This window comes from Leucopleurus acutus, assembly GCF_964270905.1.
Source record: "Leucopleurus acutus genome assembly, chromosome: 11".
Lineage (NCBI taxonomy): Eukaryota > Metazoa > Chordata > Mammalia > Artiodactyla > Delphinidae > Leucopleurus > Leucopleurus acutus.
Genome location: NC_139152.1, coordinates 66,374,440 through 66,391,629, shown reverse-complemented (window position 1 = coordinate 66,391,629; position 17,190 = coordinate 66,374,440). Strand labels below are relative to the sequence as shown.

The following is a 17,190-nucleotide window of genomic DNA, read 5'->3' as shown; positions in this document are numbered from 1 at the left end:
AGAACTCAGAAGGAAGAGACCTGAGTCTCCAATAATTATTTTATGATTCTTTTCTCATTCCAAATACATACTCTTTTTCACCAAATTTTATATTGTCATTTTGTCATATTTTTCTTAAAAGGGCTCTCATTTAAGTTTCAAGGCCCACAAAACCAGAACATGCCCCCGTCATTAAGACACACTTGGCACTCTTCTTTACCTGACAACTTGCTAGTCATTCTTCAAGATATGCACAGGTGTAGCTAAAAGGCTTAGGATCAATCTTCCTTCCCTGGTAGATTCTGAGCAGGCCTCAGATATCCAACTATAGTCAAAGTGTTCCTTTGTCCCCACCTCTGCACAGGAAGCTCTCCAAGGCCAAATTTGGACCCTGTTACCTCCCTGTCTCCTATGCCTGTTACAATGCTTGCCATACCATAAGCGCTCAACAAATATTTGTGACACTGAACCAAAATTCTCGTTAATCTGCAAAACAAACATACCTTTATTCTTTTAAGTACACTGTTTCTTCACGAAGAAATCCAAAGCAAAGGAAACAGATAATAAATTACTCAGGAGAAAGATAATCAGCCCAACATAATGCACCTATTCCTGAATTTTGATTTCTGCTTACAATACATTTCATCTAGGGAAGGTTTATATAATGTCAAATATATGCATATATAGCACTTTCTGGTTTTTAATATCATTTAATATTCATGGAGCTGAGGCTCAGGGCAGTTGCATAGCTTGCTCCAGGTTAGAAGTGTTAGAATCAGAAAAAGGGCCAGTACTGACTGATTTCAGAGTCTTCCTCTTTCCACTATTTCAAGCTGCCTTTTAAAAGGAAAGAAATGAAAGAGTAAATCTTGTATCCTTTTTTAAAGGTCAGACATTTGAATATAATTCACATTTTAATATCTGAAATATGTACAAAAATAACTCCAGATAACATTCCCTAAGATTAGAATTTTAAATTCTGAATAAATGAAAGTAAGTTACACATCAAATTAAAAACATATATAGACTATATCAAAAGTTGAATAATTTAATAATTATTGATAATTTATATTAATTTATATTTATAATATTAATATTATAAATAATTATTGAATAATTTAAAGTCAAAATTAGATTCTTCCTCTAGAAAACAATCCCTTTCACATTTCTATTAAGAGCCTTTTATTGGAGGTTTTATTCCATCTCAAGTGGACTACATTCTTCCCATCTTCATCTGTTAAAATAAAACTTTTTCTTCGGCCTAATTAGTTGAAAATTATGACATCAGAATCATCCCTGGTTTCAATTATCATCCAAATATCTACGGTATGTGTCTATACCTCCATCTCCTCGCCATTAATTTGACTTGCTCAATGGTCCCGCCCATAAGAATATGCACTTACTGCCTAAACTCCTTAACAAGTTTGGGGGTGGGGGAGGTGTCTATGTGTGTGTGTCTTATGGATGAAAACTCCTCCAGTGATACAGCATGAGTTTTATAAATTCTTATTTTATATATATATATATATATATATATATAAATTTTCCCACATCGTATAAAATCTTTTAAAAAAGAAACAATATATCCCATACCTTTGCCCAAATGGTGTTTAAGATTTCTATAGCTGAAAAGCCAGAGTCTATAGCTTCCTCAGGGAAGTCTCCAACCGCCCACTGATTTGCAGATCAGTGACTGATATTTCCCCCTAGATTTCCCTTCATAAGCACTAACTCAACATGTTTTTAAAAAGAGAGAAAAAACAGAATCCAGCCAGTTAGTGTGCAAACCAGCTTCCTAGTTCTAATAACTGATCTATTACCAGATGAAGTCAGATATGTAAAACCTCACCTCATGCCTAGTACTCTGGGGACCCTCAATATATATTAGTTCCCTTTTTTTGTTAAGAATGTTTCTCATCCTGGCCTTATAAAACTCTATAAAGGTCAGTCATCTCCTACTCCCATAATGACCTTCCTTCTTTAATCTTCCCACTGCTGTTCCTCTCCTGCACATTGCCCACTAGCCACTGATTCACAAAGAGACCACCTACCAAAGGTTCTCGTTCTATCCTCTCTCCCACTCACATCATATTGCAAGACTTACCTCCTCTTAACATTGCTTAAAACATGACAGTCACCTGCTCAAAAATTTGACCGGTCAGCGTCTACAGGATGCAATTCAGACAATAACTGCCTTTTCAAGCTCACCTTCTCTCCCTCTTCAATCACATTGGTCTATTTGCTGTCCTTTAAATGAATTTTTACCCTTTCCTGCCTCCCATGCTAGACTCTTATTCTTTTTCTAGCCTTTTGGATCCCACTGTCATTCTCTTCAACTAGCTGAATCTTAGCTAAGATGTAACTCAAATCTCACCTCCTTCAGGAAGCTGCCTTCAGCCACCCCAACTAAAAGATATCATTCCTGCCTCTAAATCAGGGATCTGCAAACTATGATTCAGAGCCAAACTCTGCCCAAATTACATTCTGTAAAGTGTTGTTGGAACACTGCTTTGCCCTTAGTTCCTGCAGTGTCTAAGGCTGTTTTTGTGCTACAACAGCACAGCTGAGTAGTTGCAACAGAAACCATGTAACGTGAAATGCCTAAAATATTTACTATCTGGTAACTTACAGAAAAAAGTTTGCTGATTCCTGCTCTAAATTCATAGAATCATAACAGCTAACCTGTTTTTTTTTAATGAGTATTATATGCCAGGCACTGTGTTAGTGCTTTAAACTCAATATCTCAACGATATTTCACAACAGCCTTTCAAGTTTGTGATTCTAGTACCCCACCTAAACGTGTTACTTCACCTGTCCCTAACACACCCTCTTAACCACTGTGCTATACCACCATTCCTGGAAATATATAGATTATAAAACTAGTCATGTGTCCCATCCATTTGATAAGTATCATTTCTTAACCAGTTCCAAGGACAGTACCAGGCATAGCGTGGAAGCTTAATAAATACATGTTGAATGAGTAAATTAGTTATTATTTTTCTTAAATGTCTTACACAAATATATGACAAGTTAACTTGAAAGGCTTGCACCTTATATGTTATATTCTTCACAGTATCTAGAAAGATGTCTACCACATAGGACTGACTCGAAAATAAAATTTTGTTTAATAGTGTATGCCAAATAAAAAGTAAACTTTATCTCAGTTGATAGGAGGATCTGATAAGTACAGATCACTCGTCGATGGTTCATCCACAGATAAATACAGCTGTACTATATGCAGCTACAACTTGATTCCTCCAAATAAAGCACTTACCTTTGCATGATCAATGCGACTGCTGAGTTCTCTGGATGCAAATCCCCCAAATATGAGACTATGGATGGCTCCTATCCTAGCACACGCCAGCATGGTGTATATCGCCTGGGGGATCATGGGCATGTAGATAACCACGGTGTCACCCTTCTTGACATCATGCTTGACCAAAACACCAGCCAGCTTAGAGACCTATAACAACATCATCAGATCAGCAACGTGTTCTCTGTGGTAATTCACTGAACTTCTCAGTTACGACAGTAATGCAAGAAGATGATCACTGCACCCCCCACCCCACCCCCGCCTGTAGTGGATTATAGAAGTCTGAGAAATACATATTTGATGATGGTGGTAAGAGTTTAGATGGTGACAATAATAACAGACATCTGGATTATAATAACTGACTACAAACCAACTTACTATTATTATCCCATATGAATTTCATGGCTTAAATTTGCTTAATTATTCATTCAACAACATTTTTACTAAGAAATTATCATGCGCCAGACATTGTGTTTAGGGTTGGGAACACAACACTGAAAAACAAAGACAAAGACTTGTCCCTGTGGAGCTTTTATGCTAAAGGGAGAATCTGTCAAGTGAGCAGAAAAATAAAATAATTACAAATTTAGTTATATGTTGGGTTAACTGTTGAAGGAAACAGTTAAGATCAAAAGCCTACACATGATAAAATTTGTTGCAAGAAACCTTTTCATGGGCAATTACAACAAGCTGTGGGAAGTATGCCAGATCTAAGTGAGGATCTAAGAAGTTCAACATTCTTTTATTTAAAAAATATATATTGAGTTCCTATACATCACACACCCTGTTTTCCGATACATCAGTAAACAAACAAGACAAAGATCTCTATCAGAGTACTTACGTTTTAGCAGAGGATATGCAATAAATGTAATAATTATGCATTATGTTAAAAGCTATTGAGTGCTATTTGATGGGGGAATAGAGCAAAATAGAGGGGATTGGGAGTGCAGGGGATGTAATTCTCAATGGGACGATCAGAATAGTCCCAAAAGGGATTCCCTGGTGGTCCAGTGGTTAAGACTCCACAATGACGTCCACTGCAGGGGGCATGGATTCAATCCCTGGTTGGGGAACTAAGATCCCGCATGCCGCAGCACAGCCCCCCCCCCAAAAAAGACAGACCTAAGAAAGTGACATTTTAGCAATGACACATAAGAGGTTGAGACTAAGTGGATATCTGTGAGCATACTATTTCAGGCAGAAAGGGCACCAGTACAGTGACGTAAGGGGGATCATAGGTGATGTGACTGAGGAACGTAGAGGAGACCAGGGGAGCTGAAACAGAAAGAACAAGTGAGAAAGTGGTCATAGATCAGGTCAGAGAGCTAAAGGGTCAGTAGGGATCCACCGGGCAAATGGAAGGACTATGGCTTGGCTTTGAATGTGACTGTTCAAGCTAGTAAACAGAGGAGGCCTGAGAGAAGGAATTAGGCCACACTGCTATTTGAGGTTCCTTTCCTTTCACTCTGCCTCTCCTACTTTTTGAACAAGTTCAAAGGATTCTGAATCCTGATCATTCTTCCTTTTTCTCTCTATTCCCTTCCTCTGTGCAGATGGGGAAAGATGTGGTCAAGGTTAAGGGCTCTGGGGAAAGACAGACAGTAACAAACAACTCTCTCAGTGTTTTATCCTGCCCTATATTGCAAACTCTAATTTAGTGCAATTTTTGAAGAGCCCCAAGTTGCCCAGTAGAAAGTTACAAGAAAGATAAATCAAAGTAGTATCAATCGTGAACTTAAATTCTATTATATGGAGCTCAAGAACCAAGACAAACACTGAACGTCATATCCAAATATCTCAGTGTAAACCCTGCAGAAAGTGGCCATGCTCTGGGATCGCATTACTGGGTGTCCTGTTTAAGGTGCAGCACTGGGAGAGACCAACGAGAAGAGTTTGTCCTATTTACAGCTATAGCCTTGGCATCTTAAATAGTGCTGAATAAAAAGAATTTTCAACCAAAACCCAATCTAGCAATGATTCAGTAACTTTATAATTCTGTCTTACTTCACAACGTTGCTGGAAGATGTCCAAAATTTTTCTGTCCTCTGAAAGAAATGAAATCAATAAATTCAAGACTTTCTTTAAAAGAAGGATCTCACAATGGCTAAATGTAGCCCCAAGATGTATTTAAGGTGGGGTCATGTCACACCTAAAAGAAAAAGAAATGAGCCAAGATATTAAACTTAGAAGGTTTCATATGCAAATTCAGAATTCCAGGTTCTCTTGAAAAACTGGAAGGTCTAGCCACAGTGGGTCTGTGTTCTTGAATGACAACAATCAACTGAACCCCATGATCAGCTGCTGGGTTTGCCATGAAGTTGCTATTCCCTAGGGCTATTTATAACAGAGCTTGCATTTTTCTTTCCTTCTGGGTTTAAAATATATTCTTCTACATCCTGTTTATTTTGTCATGTGCTTACACCATAGTTCCATAACCACAGAGATGTGATATATACAGATAATTGATTTTTCTCTCATCCATGTCTCCCACTTATATTATCTGCCTGGTTCCTGCAGGCATCTGAGCTGTTAACCACTGCCTTGAAGACAATCTTCAGTCAAATTAAGCTGTACTGTGTCTATATCACCAATAGATGGTGCCCATTTGGCCTTGCTAACCTCCCTTCTTGGAGCTACTCCTCAATGTTTAGATACGATACTAACCACACCAAAGTTGCTCTGAAGACAAAAGTTTTATATGAGCAATAGAGGAAAATACCTTTTTTAGTAGTTTCTGGTGCTAAATGTCACTCCAGTAAAATTTTCCATTGTTACTTCTAAATTTTAAAATATATATATTGATTTTTATAAATATGAAAATGAATGGGTAAATAGGTTTCAGGTAAGACTTCTAACAAATAAGCTAATGAAAAATGAAATTTTAGCTCATAGCAAAAGACGGGATTGATTTAATATGCAAATATTTGAGAATGTTTCATTAAAAAATATTCCTCATTAATATTATATCTAGTGTTGGGACTTCCCTGGTGGTGCAGAGGTTAAAAGTCCGCCTGCCAATGCAGGGACATGGGTTCAAGCCCTGGTCCGGGAAGATCCCACATGCCGCGGAGCAACTAAGCCCGTGCGCCACAACTACTGAGATTGCGCTCTAGAGCCCACGAGCCACAACTACTGAGCCCACATGCCACAACTACTGAAGCCCGTGCACCTAGACCCTGTGCTCCACAACAATAGAAGCCACCGCAATGAGAAGCCCACACACCACAACAAAGAGTAGCCCCTGCTCGCTGCAACTAGAGAAAGCCCGCATGCAGCAACAAAGACCCAATGCAGCCAAAAATAAAAATAAATAAATTTATTAAAAAAATATATTATACCTCATGTTGGTTAATTTGGAAACCCCAGAACAGAATACTTAATAGTCTTACTCAGATGCAAAAGTAATCACTTTGAAGATAAGTGTAAGCAACAGCGAGCAATTAGAGGAAATATCTAGAAATCTCAGTCACCTAAGAGTTCATAATCACTCAAATAAAGTTCTATGAAACCAACACAAAGGACAATCTGATTATTGCTATTTCAGGGTTCACCTTGTTTTCATCGGCTTTTTGATGGAAAATTATCAAACGGTAGATATTATTTTTATTCAATGTTATATTCTTATTCTACCATAGGTGTCTGAGTGTAGATTTATAATTTTTATTATTATCCAAAAGGAAAAAATTTTAACATGTATTTCATATAACCTACAGTTTTTCAACTGAAGAAAAAAATCATGTGCCACTCACCCAATCCATATTAATCTTTGCACCTTCTTAGAACTATTTTAATTTATCAACTATTTAATAGTCTTACACAGGCACAAATCACTAAAATTGGTTTTCTTTCTGACATCAAGTGCAATACATAACCCATACAATCATGCTCAGGCCATGATACTCCTCCAACATGAGGATAACTGAGCTGGGGACGAAGCCTGAAGAAATGAAACAAATGTATATATACATATTCATTTAGAACAACAGTGTTTGTTTTTTCCCACTAGTTATTTGTTACATGAACTAATTATTATTTTGGTACTAATTTAAAGTTATTTTAATATCTAAGTATCCTGCCATTGATTCAAGTTATATAGTATCTGCTATGTGTCCTATACCGAGGTCAAGTCGGCAGGTGCAAAAATGAGGAAGATATGTTCCTTAAGGCAAAGAAATTCACAGTTCAGGAAAAAATATCATACATAAATAGTAATGATAAAATAAGAAAATGCAAAAAAATATTTATGTAATATAAAATGGTATACACATATATTTGGTTTATATATAACACACATATATTTGGTTTAGATGCAAATAAAAACTTTAAATTTTAGAATGGTAAAATAAAAACATGTAAGCATAAATAATGAAAAAAACTTCAGTAAAATTTTTATGTACTCATTCTGGAAAATCTTCATTCCAAAGCAGTCTGTGAAGAAAGACAAATACCATATGATGTCACTTATATGTGGAATCTACAATATGACATAAATGAACCTATCTATGAAACGGAAACAGACTCACAGACATAGAAAACAGACCATGGGGGGAGGCGGGGGAGGGATGGATGGGGAGTCTGGGACTAGCAGATACAAACTATTATATATAGGATGTTTAAACAAGGTCCTATCGTATAGCACAGGGAACTATATTCAATATCCTGTAATAAACCATATTGGAAAAAAAGCGGTCTGCGACTTAGTAGAATTTCATGACCAAAAGCCCATGACACAAAAATAAACATTAGTCAAAACTGATCAAAGACTATGTTCTATAGAGTAAATTAGCACTTGCTTCACAAACTGCCAGTGTGTCCATCTAAAGAAAATCAGGTTTGTATGACAAAGACAGCGTTGGTGTCCAAATCACAGTAAAAACAACAATCAGAGGCAACCTCAGGGCCATGTCAAAGAAAATTACATGGAAGAGAAGACAAGAGAAAGCATGCTTTTCAGTGGCGATGATATTACTCTGCAAACCCTGGTTGAATCAATATCAGAAAATGTAACTACTTTAAAAATCAATTATAATATCTGAGGAAACAGTTTACTAAAATTGGGGATGAATGACCTGTTCTTCAGAATATATAGAATTGCCCACAGAAAGAGATAATTACCTAAAATACCTGCATTTTACTTTTAAACATATAAGTTAATCACACATTTTGTACATACACAGACATCATACACACGTTTTTGGTTTTTCTTGAACACAGAGAGAGAGCCACCGAAAAGGTAAAACTTTATCTCTAATGAATTGTTTCTTCTTTTGGCCATGCAGCAGCCATGCATCCAGGTAAATAAATACCTGTGAAAAGAATCAGTTATACTAAAGCTGCTTAAGATCTGAAATAATACTAAAACCATCTTTCTGAAAGGAAATCTTTCAGGAATGCAAAATATTTTCATCGAACAGAAGAAGCTTCCAGAAATGTAACTTTTTAAGACAGTGACTATTTATTGGAGATGAAACTGAGATAATTCTCATTTAAATATGATGCTATATTAAGTCCATTCAATTGTGAGATATTCCTTTCAATAGCAGGAAAGTGGAGGTGATGTGATGTTATTAAAAGAAGAGAAATCTTTCCTCAAAAGATAAAAGTATACCATTTATATTCAAGAGTAAAATGTATTATTACTATCTAAAACAGAATATATTTCATATTTTAAAAGAGAATTCTATTTTAAAAAAGTATAAAGTAGCATCTAATTTTCAAAACAGTTATCTGACAGTGAGCTAGAAAACATTTACTAACACATTTCCTTTCAAATAATTTTCTCCAAATGATGGAATAAATATCATTACACAGAATAATCATTTTTCTCATTCCCATTTTCTTCACAAGTGGGTTTCAATCAATATTTCGTCATTTTAACACTGTGCATTTGCAAGCAGAATGAACTGGAGGATTGTTTAATCCATTTAGTTCAGGCTCAAATTAACCACAATTTCAATAATCTCTGAGCTTTCAAGACTAATGTGATTTCAGACTATATTTCACAGAAAATTAGTTCAATCCTACATTTCTCTATGCATATGTGCTCATAGACTTGATAAGGAATATGTTCTTCCGTTTCTTTAATATTCATATGTTGTGATTTACAAGTACATCATCAAAATTTATCACATCTTATAAAGGACACTTTGTTCATTTTAAAATAGTACCTCTATGTAACATTCAGGCCATTGTTGACAGAGAAAATAATCTTACATCAAGGAGAAGTCCAAGGTCTAAAAGAACAGAAAATGTAATTGATGCCCACCATTTATTCATGACATGACTACAGAATGTGTAATAAAAAGGAAAGGAATTATATAGAAAAGAAATAATTAATTATTGCCTCCACTTTTTCCTATTTTAACATCTTTCCATTCTAGGCGTTAATGGTCGAGTAATAATGACTTCCTCCTGATTTTACTCACTTGATAGTTTCTGTCAAAGTTCCTTATCCTCATGGAATTTGCTATCTGGATCAGGAATTTGCCTGAGAAAGTAAAGGCAGTTCAGAATGGATAGAGAAAGAATTCAGGGTGAAAAAGGTTGTCAGATGGCCTGGAAAGGTATAGTGTCGTATACTGTATCTTTTAGAGCCTTGTTAAGCTCTGTTAAGTTTAGATTTATCCTAAGTTCAATGTGTAATAATTCAAAAGTGTTAAATCCTCTGTAGAAGTAGGCATTTTCCTTATTCTTGCAATGCAATGATTATTGCAAGATCTAGGGTTGTGACACTGGGGATAAAAATAAATAATACAATTTGAGAAATACTTCATGTAGACTGTACAGGGACTGATGATTGATGGATGCAGGGAATAATGGGAGGAAGGGAAGAAATGGGCCCAGATTTTTGGTTTTAGCAACTGGTTGGAAAGTGATGTTGTTCACAAAGTTGGTTCCTGGGTTTGAATCAATGTTCCCTGTTAAGCTTGAGGCATGGAGATGGGAAGGTCAAAAGTTTAAAATGGCCTTTGGAGGGCAGAAGACAAAACTTATTAAGGGAATGCTAAAGGAGAAAAAAATACAGCACTGAAGCCCCAGTGGATACCAGGGACCATGAATTTGTAGTAAACCCATATTTTTAGTGAGTTAATTTTCCTCCGAAAGGATTCAACATATTAAGATACAGGAATGAAGATAACAAAGGACTGGGTTGATCCAAAATGTAAACTAGATAGCTAGTGGGAAGCAGCCGCATAGCACAGGGAGATCAGCTGGGTGCTTTGTGTCCACCTAGAGGGGTGGGGTAAGGAGGGTGGGAGGGAGATGCAAGAGGGAGGGGATATGGGGACATATGTATAGCTGATTGACTTTGTTATACAGCAGCAACTAACACAACAATTTAAAGCAATTATAATCCAATAAAGATGTTTAAATGAAAAAAGGAAACACAGTAGGCAAAATAAAAACAAATTTTTTAAAATAAAGAATTCGGTTGATCCAGGTCTGGAGTTCCACCACAGAGGTGAGGTAGAACAACAACAGGTAAGACAGGTGAGCATATTAGCAAGAGAGCTGTGTTGTTAAAGAAGCTAACCAGGATAGCTGAGAGATAGAAACAGAAGAACTTAGGTAGTGACTACACACAGTCAGAACCATTTAAAACTACGATATTCAAATGATATTGTGTCTAAAAATGCAGACTGTCTGAAAATGTGGTTTTGCTGCATTGTATACCAGAGGTTTAAAACAGACACTCTGAAAATTATCAGCCCCAATTTACATATGATCTTGACCCTTTCCCCACCTTCCATCCACCAAAAAAGCCAAACTCTAGGGTTGCCTCATGCATCTGTTTCCAGCTGATCCTTGCAAAGTCCTCCTTTTGTCCTTGGGACATCTACGACGTCCCCCTTTCCCTCCACTGTTCACCCCATCCCTCAGCTTATCCCACCTCAGGTAAATCTCCTTCTCACAGATCCCTCCATTTACTACATCAACCTCTGTAGCTCTTTAAAATGCTCAGAAAGCCCTCTCAAAACTAACTCACTGGTCTCTATCTATCTCTACACTTTCCTCTAATTGAACCTGCTTTTCTCTAGCACCAATATTTCCAATAATTTTTCATTTGTATTCATTTTATTTCCCTCCCTTAATCCCTTGAATTATGAATATTGCAAGAATATTGACTTTATTATTTGTCACTGCTAATGCACTGTATTTCAGCTATATTATGTGTTAAGCAGTTTGGTAGCTACATTGGAACCCGAGCACCACTCAGAAAAGTACCATTCAGAGATATATGGAGAAATATCATACAAATTCCAATTAAAGAGTTCTCAAATGAATTTTTAAAGCATAGCTGAAGTCAAAGTTGATTACTTTCTGTATGTTTCCTAGAGCATTTCTAAAGAAAATATTCCAAGTCCTGAAGCAAGTTTTATTACATTTTTTAAAATATAACCCACCTGGACTGAAATGAAACAAATTTCAACTACTAGAGAAGTCATTTTTCACAATTTTACACTCACATATCTTTACATAGACATTCTAAAAAAATCTAACAAAGTGTGGTTAAAATATACATTTTTCCAAATTTATGTTTAAAAAGGTACAGAATCAACTGTGTTTTATTAATAAAGAATATTCAATTCAATACAAATTTACGTAAGTCATCTAGATATGGCTATATTCTTCAATGAACATAAAAGCCATGATAATAATTATTGCTCTACATATTTGTATATGTAGTAATAAGCATGCAAAATGTAAAACAAAATTAATATTTTAAAAGTTACAGTGTGGCTGCTATAAACACCACATTAAAAGGCTAATGGAGAATACTTTTTTAAGTAGCAGTAAGTGAATTAAAACCAGATTCCTTTCTCTTGGTCTAATAAATTGTTTAATGTTGTGTTTCTCAACCTGGGAGATATTCTCTGTGGAGATATTTTCACAGTTGTCCATGAGTCTTCTATGAGAATTTTTAAATTTTGTGTTTTACTTTTGATGACAATTTTTAAAAATAAGGCAAAGCATATTCTGGATTATATGAGCACTCATGCAATTTCACTGTATTTATTTGTATTTGTTTTTTTATAATCTCATGTATATTAATTAAAAGCCAAATGATATCACGTTTTTTTATAATAAAATTGTATAATAAAAGGCTTTATGAAAGTTCAAGTACTACTATGTGACAAGAGAATTAAGGCATCATAGGGAATGTGTTGCCAAACTCAAAGGACCCAGGGCCACAGCACTCAAACCATAAGCACCTTGCAATCAGTCATTCCATTCTAGCTCAATATCATTCACTATATGAAATTAATATTGTCAATTTGAGATTGACTGACTTTGTACATTTGTTTTTATCCTGCTTATAAATCAGACATGGCTTTATATATGTATTGAGCTATAAATAAAGGATATTAAAACCTAGTTTTAATTGCACATTAAAAATAATTAAGTCAATACAAAAAGTATGTAAGAATGTTTTTTCTTTATGAACTGTTTGTATGTCTCAATTTTGAGAGGGGGGAAAATGGTTTCTTTGATTTTTCTTCTCATAAAGAAAGACAAATATAAAAGAAGCAAGAGATGTCAACAGGAACCTTGAATCATTTAGAACAATTCTACACTGATTATTTAATCAAAGCTTTAATTGAACAAACACCCCCAGAATTTTTACAAACAGTACATAAAACAGCACAACTAGTCTGGGTACACCAACCACACTTCTCAGAATTTGCCTGTGTTCCTGTTAACCTTTAATGGTTTTGTTGGTCAATACATCCTAAAAGTCAATCAACATATATAAATGGCTCAATTTATATTGAGAAGTTGCTAAATATCCCAGGAGTGGTACAAGGACATGAGATCATTCCAATAGCTGGGTCTGTTCTCAACAGCATTAAGATCAAAAGGAGGCACACATATCTTTAAAAAATGAAAAATTCACAAATATAATGCATACCCTAGTAACTAATAAACAAAGCAACATAGGTCATCACACATGCCAAGAATATATCATAAATATCCATAAATAGATCAAACTTCCCATAAAAACTATATATGATAATGCTAACATAATTCAGCCTTATAACAGAAACAAAATGATCTTAAAGCAAGTACGGTATGAGAAAATGAACAATCAATTTCCCCAAGAGCTCCAATCTTCACAATAATTCTGCCAAATGCAATATGCTTTGATTTACTAACACTTATTTAACTAGTACAAATGGCAAAAATATTAGCATAAAACTGTCAAATGAATTAATAATGTTAACAGCATCACTTCCCATGTGTAGATATTTATTGATTTTGAAAAGTCTTATATGGAAATATTTCACTTCATATACTTGAAATATGATTCTATCCTCATATCTTTATTTGCATCACTAAGACAATCAGTGTCTTCAATTTATGTTAATTAGCTTTATCCTCTGCTTGCTATGAAAATTATGTCAGGCCAAATAATTTCATAGTTTCATACATTTATTACTAAAGCTCAGAAACTGAAAGGTGATGATGTACCCAGCTGTCCTAAAGTTGGTGACTATACAACAGGTACAGGTGCTTGTCAACAGAAAACGAATAATTGTTACCAATTCCTTGCACTTCCACCCGTAGGAACATATTTTTTCCTTTTTCTCCTCTGCCCCTTCTTGACTTTAGTAACTGTCTGTCTCCTTCCTTTATTCTTCAACAATCTTTCTATTTGGTTTCCCATTTAATTCATCTTGTGGGCCTAATTTAGGCCAGTAAAGACAACCATTTTTTGTCTTCACAGTGCACACCTTCATCATTAACTATGTCAGGTCCAACTCTTGGATAAATCTGCTGCAGACCAGGGACACCTATAGGGAGGCCACCTGTGTATGGGGCACATATTTCTATCTTTCTTTCATGACTCAATTAATGCATCACTTCCACGCCAAAGGCTTCTCTCAGCTACTGGGGCCAGACTGGTCTCTTTTTCCTCTGCACTAAAAATGTTATTGTTATATTACACACAGTTGCTTTTGTGTTTTTCTCACCAGGCAAACTAAGAACTTGAGGGCAGGAACCATTCATCTTTCTGAGCCCACTGCCTAATACAATTAGCATTCTATATGCTGAGGAAAACATCACTGAAGATGTTTTCCTTCTCTACCTCCAGCACACCACCTATGAGACTTTATTTTCAGCTATTATTTACCTCCCTGAAAAATTTTTTATTATCAAATAAAATGTCAATTATAACATTAACAAGTTATAATTATTTACATATAAAATCTGGTATTTGCCTATGGAATGAAAAGTATTTGTGGTAAAAAAAAAAAAAAAAAAAAAAAAACTCCTAATTGCCCATAAAAATTCATCCAGCTACACTACATTTTCCAGCCTTCCTAGAAGCTGATCACCAAATAGGATGTACAGGAAGGTCATTTATGACATTTCTGGTTATGGGTTTAAAACACAGCATGTCTGATCCTCTACATCCTCTTCCACCATCCCGAGAGTTGGGACACATATGCCTTTGCCTCAGCTTCAATGATGCAGATGAAAACAAGGAACTAGGGGATGAAGGTACAGTAAGATTTAATCTGGGTCATGCCAAACTGAACTTCATCATCTGACAAGAAATGCATTTTAAAAATTTTAAGTCACTATATTATTTGGCACATTTGTTTTAGCAGCTTAACCTTTAACCTAAAATTTTAAAGCTTTTGTTTAACATTATCTCAATTATTAGGCAAGTTTTTAATGATGGTAATTATCCAAATAGTTTTTTGTGTAATATAACTGAAAGAGGGACTTCCCTGGTGGCACAGTAGTTAAGAATCTGCCTGCCAATGCAGGGGACACGGGTTCGATCCCTGGTCCAGGAAGATCCCACACGTGGCAGAGCAACTAAGCCCATGTGCTGCAACTACTAAGCCTGTATGCTGCAACTACTGAAGCCCGCATGCCTAAAGCTCGTGCTCTGCAACAAGAGAAGCCACCGCAATGAGAAGCCTGCGTACCGCAATGAGGAGTAGCCCCCGCTCGCCGCAACTAGAGAAAGCTCGTGTGCAGCAACGAAGACCCAACACTGCCAAAAATAAATAAATTTTTTTAAAAAAGGACTCTCATTAAAAAAAAAAATTATATATATATATATATATATATATATACACATATAACAGAAAGAAAGAAAACTAAAGCGCTTCTAACTAATAGTCTTCTTTTCCTAGGATTCTGCTTGAAAACTATACAGAAACTTTCCCTTGGGGCATCACACAAAAACACCTCAAAAGATGGAGAGCCGCAGGGCATCTATAGGTGGCTGCCCTATAATACACTTAATGAGACTTTTTGCAAACCCATTAGATGAAGCCAGAGATCCAAGATAAGATACATATGTGGAACAGCTTCCAGAATCCCATGGCACAAACCATATCCTATCCTTTAACTGCCCACATGCAAGCACATGTTGCTATTGTTAAGGGGATTTAAGCCCAAGTGGTGTCCATTCATTTCTTTCCTGGATCATTTGTCATCTCCTGGTTTCCAATCTTGCCCACTATGTTTTCTGCTTCTTCAGAGATGCCAAAGTGATTCCTTTAACAATATGGAGCTTCCTGTCATACTCAGAATAAAATATAGTCTTTACCGTGGCCTGCGAGGTCCTACATGCCCTGACTCCTAGATACTCCCCCATCCTCACTTTCAACCACTCTCCTCTCATCACCTGCCTTCTGGCTCTCCAAGTCTATTCTTACTTCAAGTCTTTGCCTGATATAATTCCTCCAAATGTTCACATGGTTTCTCCCAGCCTTTATTTAAGTCTATGTCACTGGGGCATCTCCTCAATGATACGTAGTTTTCTCTGACAAATCTATATAAAAGGGCAGCCCAAGTTACTCTCTAGCCTTATATTTTTCTTCCCTTACATCGTGCTATCTTTTCACTTATATTGTATTATCTTTTTATTCATAACATATCTCCCCAATTAGAATGCAATTTTCCTGTAGATAAAGACTTATCTTTCACTACTGTAATACACGGTGTCCACAGAAGTGCCAAAAATATATTAGGTTTTCTAAAAGTGTGTTTTGAATAAATAAATAAATTTGGCTCCATCACCATTCCAATCCAAGAAAATAAATTCAAAGCAGACTGCCTACTGATTTTATTGAGTTTACTTTCAAAAAGGTCAGAGTTTAACCACCCTGAAGATAAGACAACTCATCTAATAAGAACCTACTAATGAATGATAAATAAATTCATTAAGCAAATGTAAGAATAAAAACTACTACAGACCAGACTTCCAGGTTTCCAAAATGGCCAAGTAAGGTAAATGTTTTAAGCAGAGCTTTGGATGCAGAAAGATATAAACCTTCACAGCTAGGCAATGTATTAAAATAAAGAAGGTTTTCATCCTATTAAAAAATTAAAATTTCCCAATGTAAAAAAAAATTACGGTGTGGAAGAGACAAGTGATATTATTGGAAATAATCATTTCTCTTAGACAAGAATTAAAGTATTTTTTTTACTTTTTGAATGAAAGTAGAACTATTGAATGTTCTATTCATGAACTTAATAACTTCTCTACTTAATAAAATAAAAGCCACAGAGAACCAGGAACAGGTAATCAAAGTGGAGCACAATGCCTCCGTCTTTCCTAACAGTCCTTCCTTTAGTACTTTAGAGAAGAAAAGCCTGGGGAATCAGAAGCTGTCAGCAGGTGAGAGAAACAGGCCTTTTAAGTACTCTGATGTCAGGCTAAACTGAAACCAATGAACCAGTACAAATCTCAAAAGGGTCTAAGAGTCTAGACTCAATATTAGAAAATCAAGATGAGTTAGCAGAATGGCTTCTAAGCAAAATGTGTGTGTATACTTATCATATACACTCATTGATTAACAAGAAAACAACAGAAAATGTGAATAGAAATAACCATTATTTAACTCTTCCAATTTTATGTTTCTAAAGTT

At 35.6% G+C, this 17,190-nt stretch overlaps 1 protein-coding gene across 1 annotated transcript in view; it reads right to left on the bottom strand.

Annotated features, from left to right (window-relative positions):
* The window catches only part of ACSS3 (acyl-CoA synthetase short chain family member 3), a 143,535-nt gene that overhangs the window by 88,250 nt on the left and 38,095 nt on the right, over positions 1-17,190 (bottom strand). Inside the window, exon 3 of the mRNA XM_082850019.1 lies at positions 3,254-3,442. Within this exon, the coding sequence (XP_082706145.1) occupies positions 3,254-3,442 (189 nt within the window). The remainder of the gene's footprint in view (positions 1-3,253; positions 3,443-17,190) is intronic.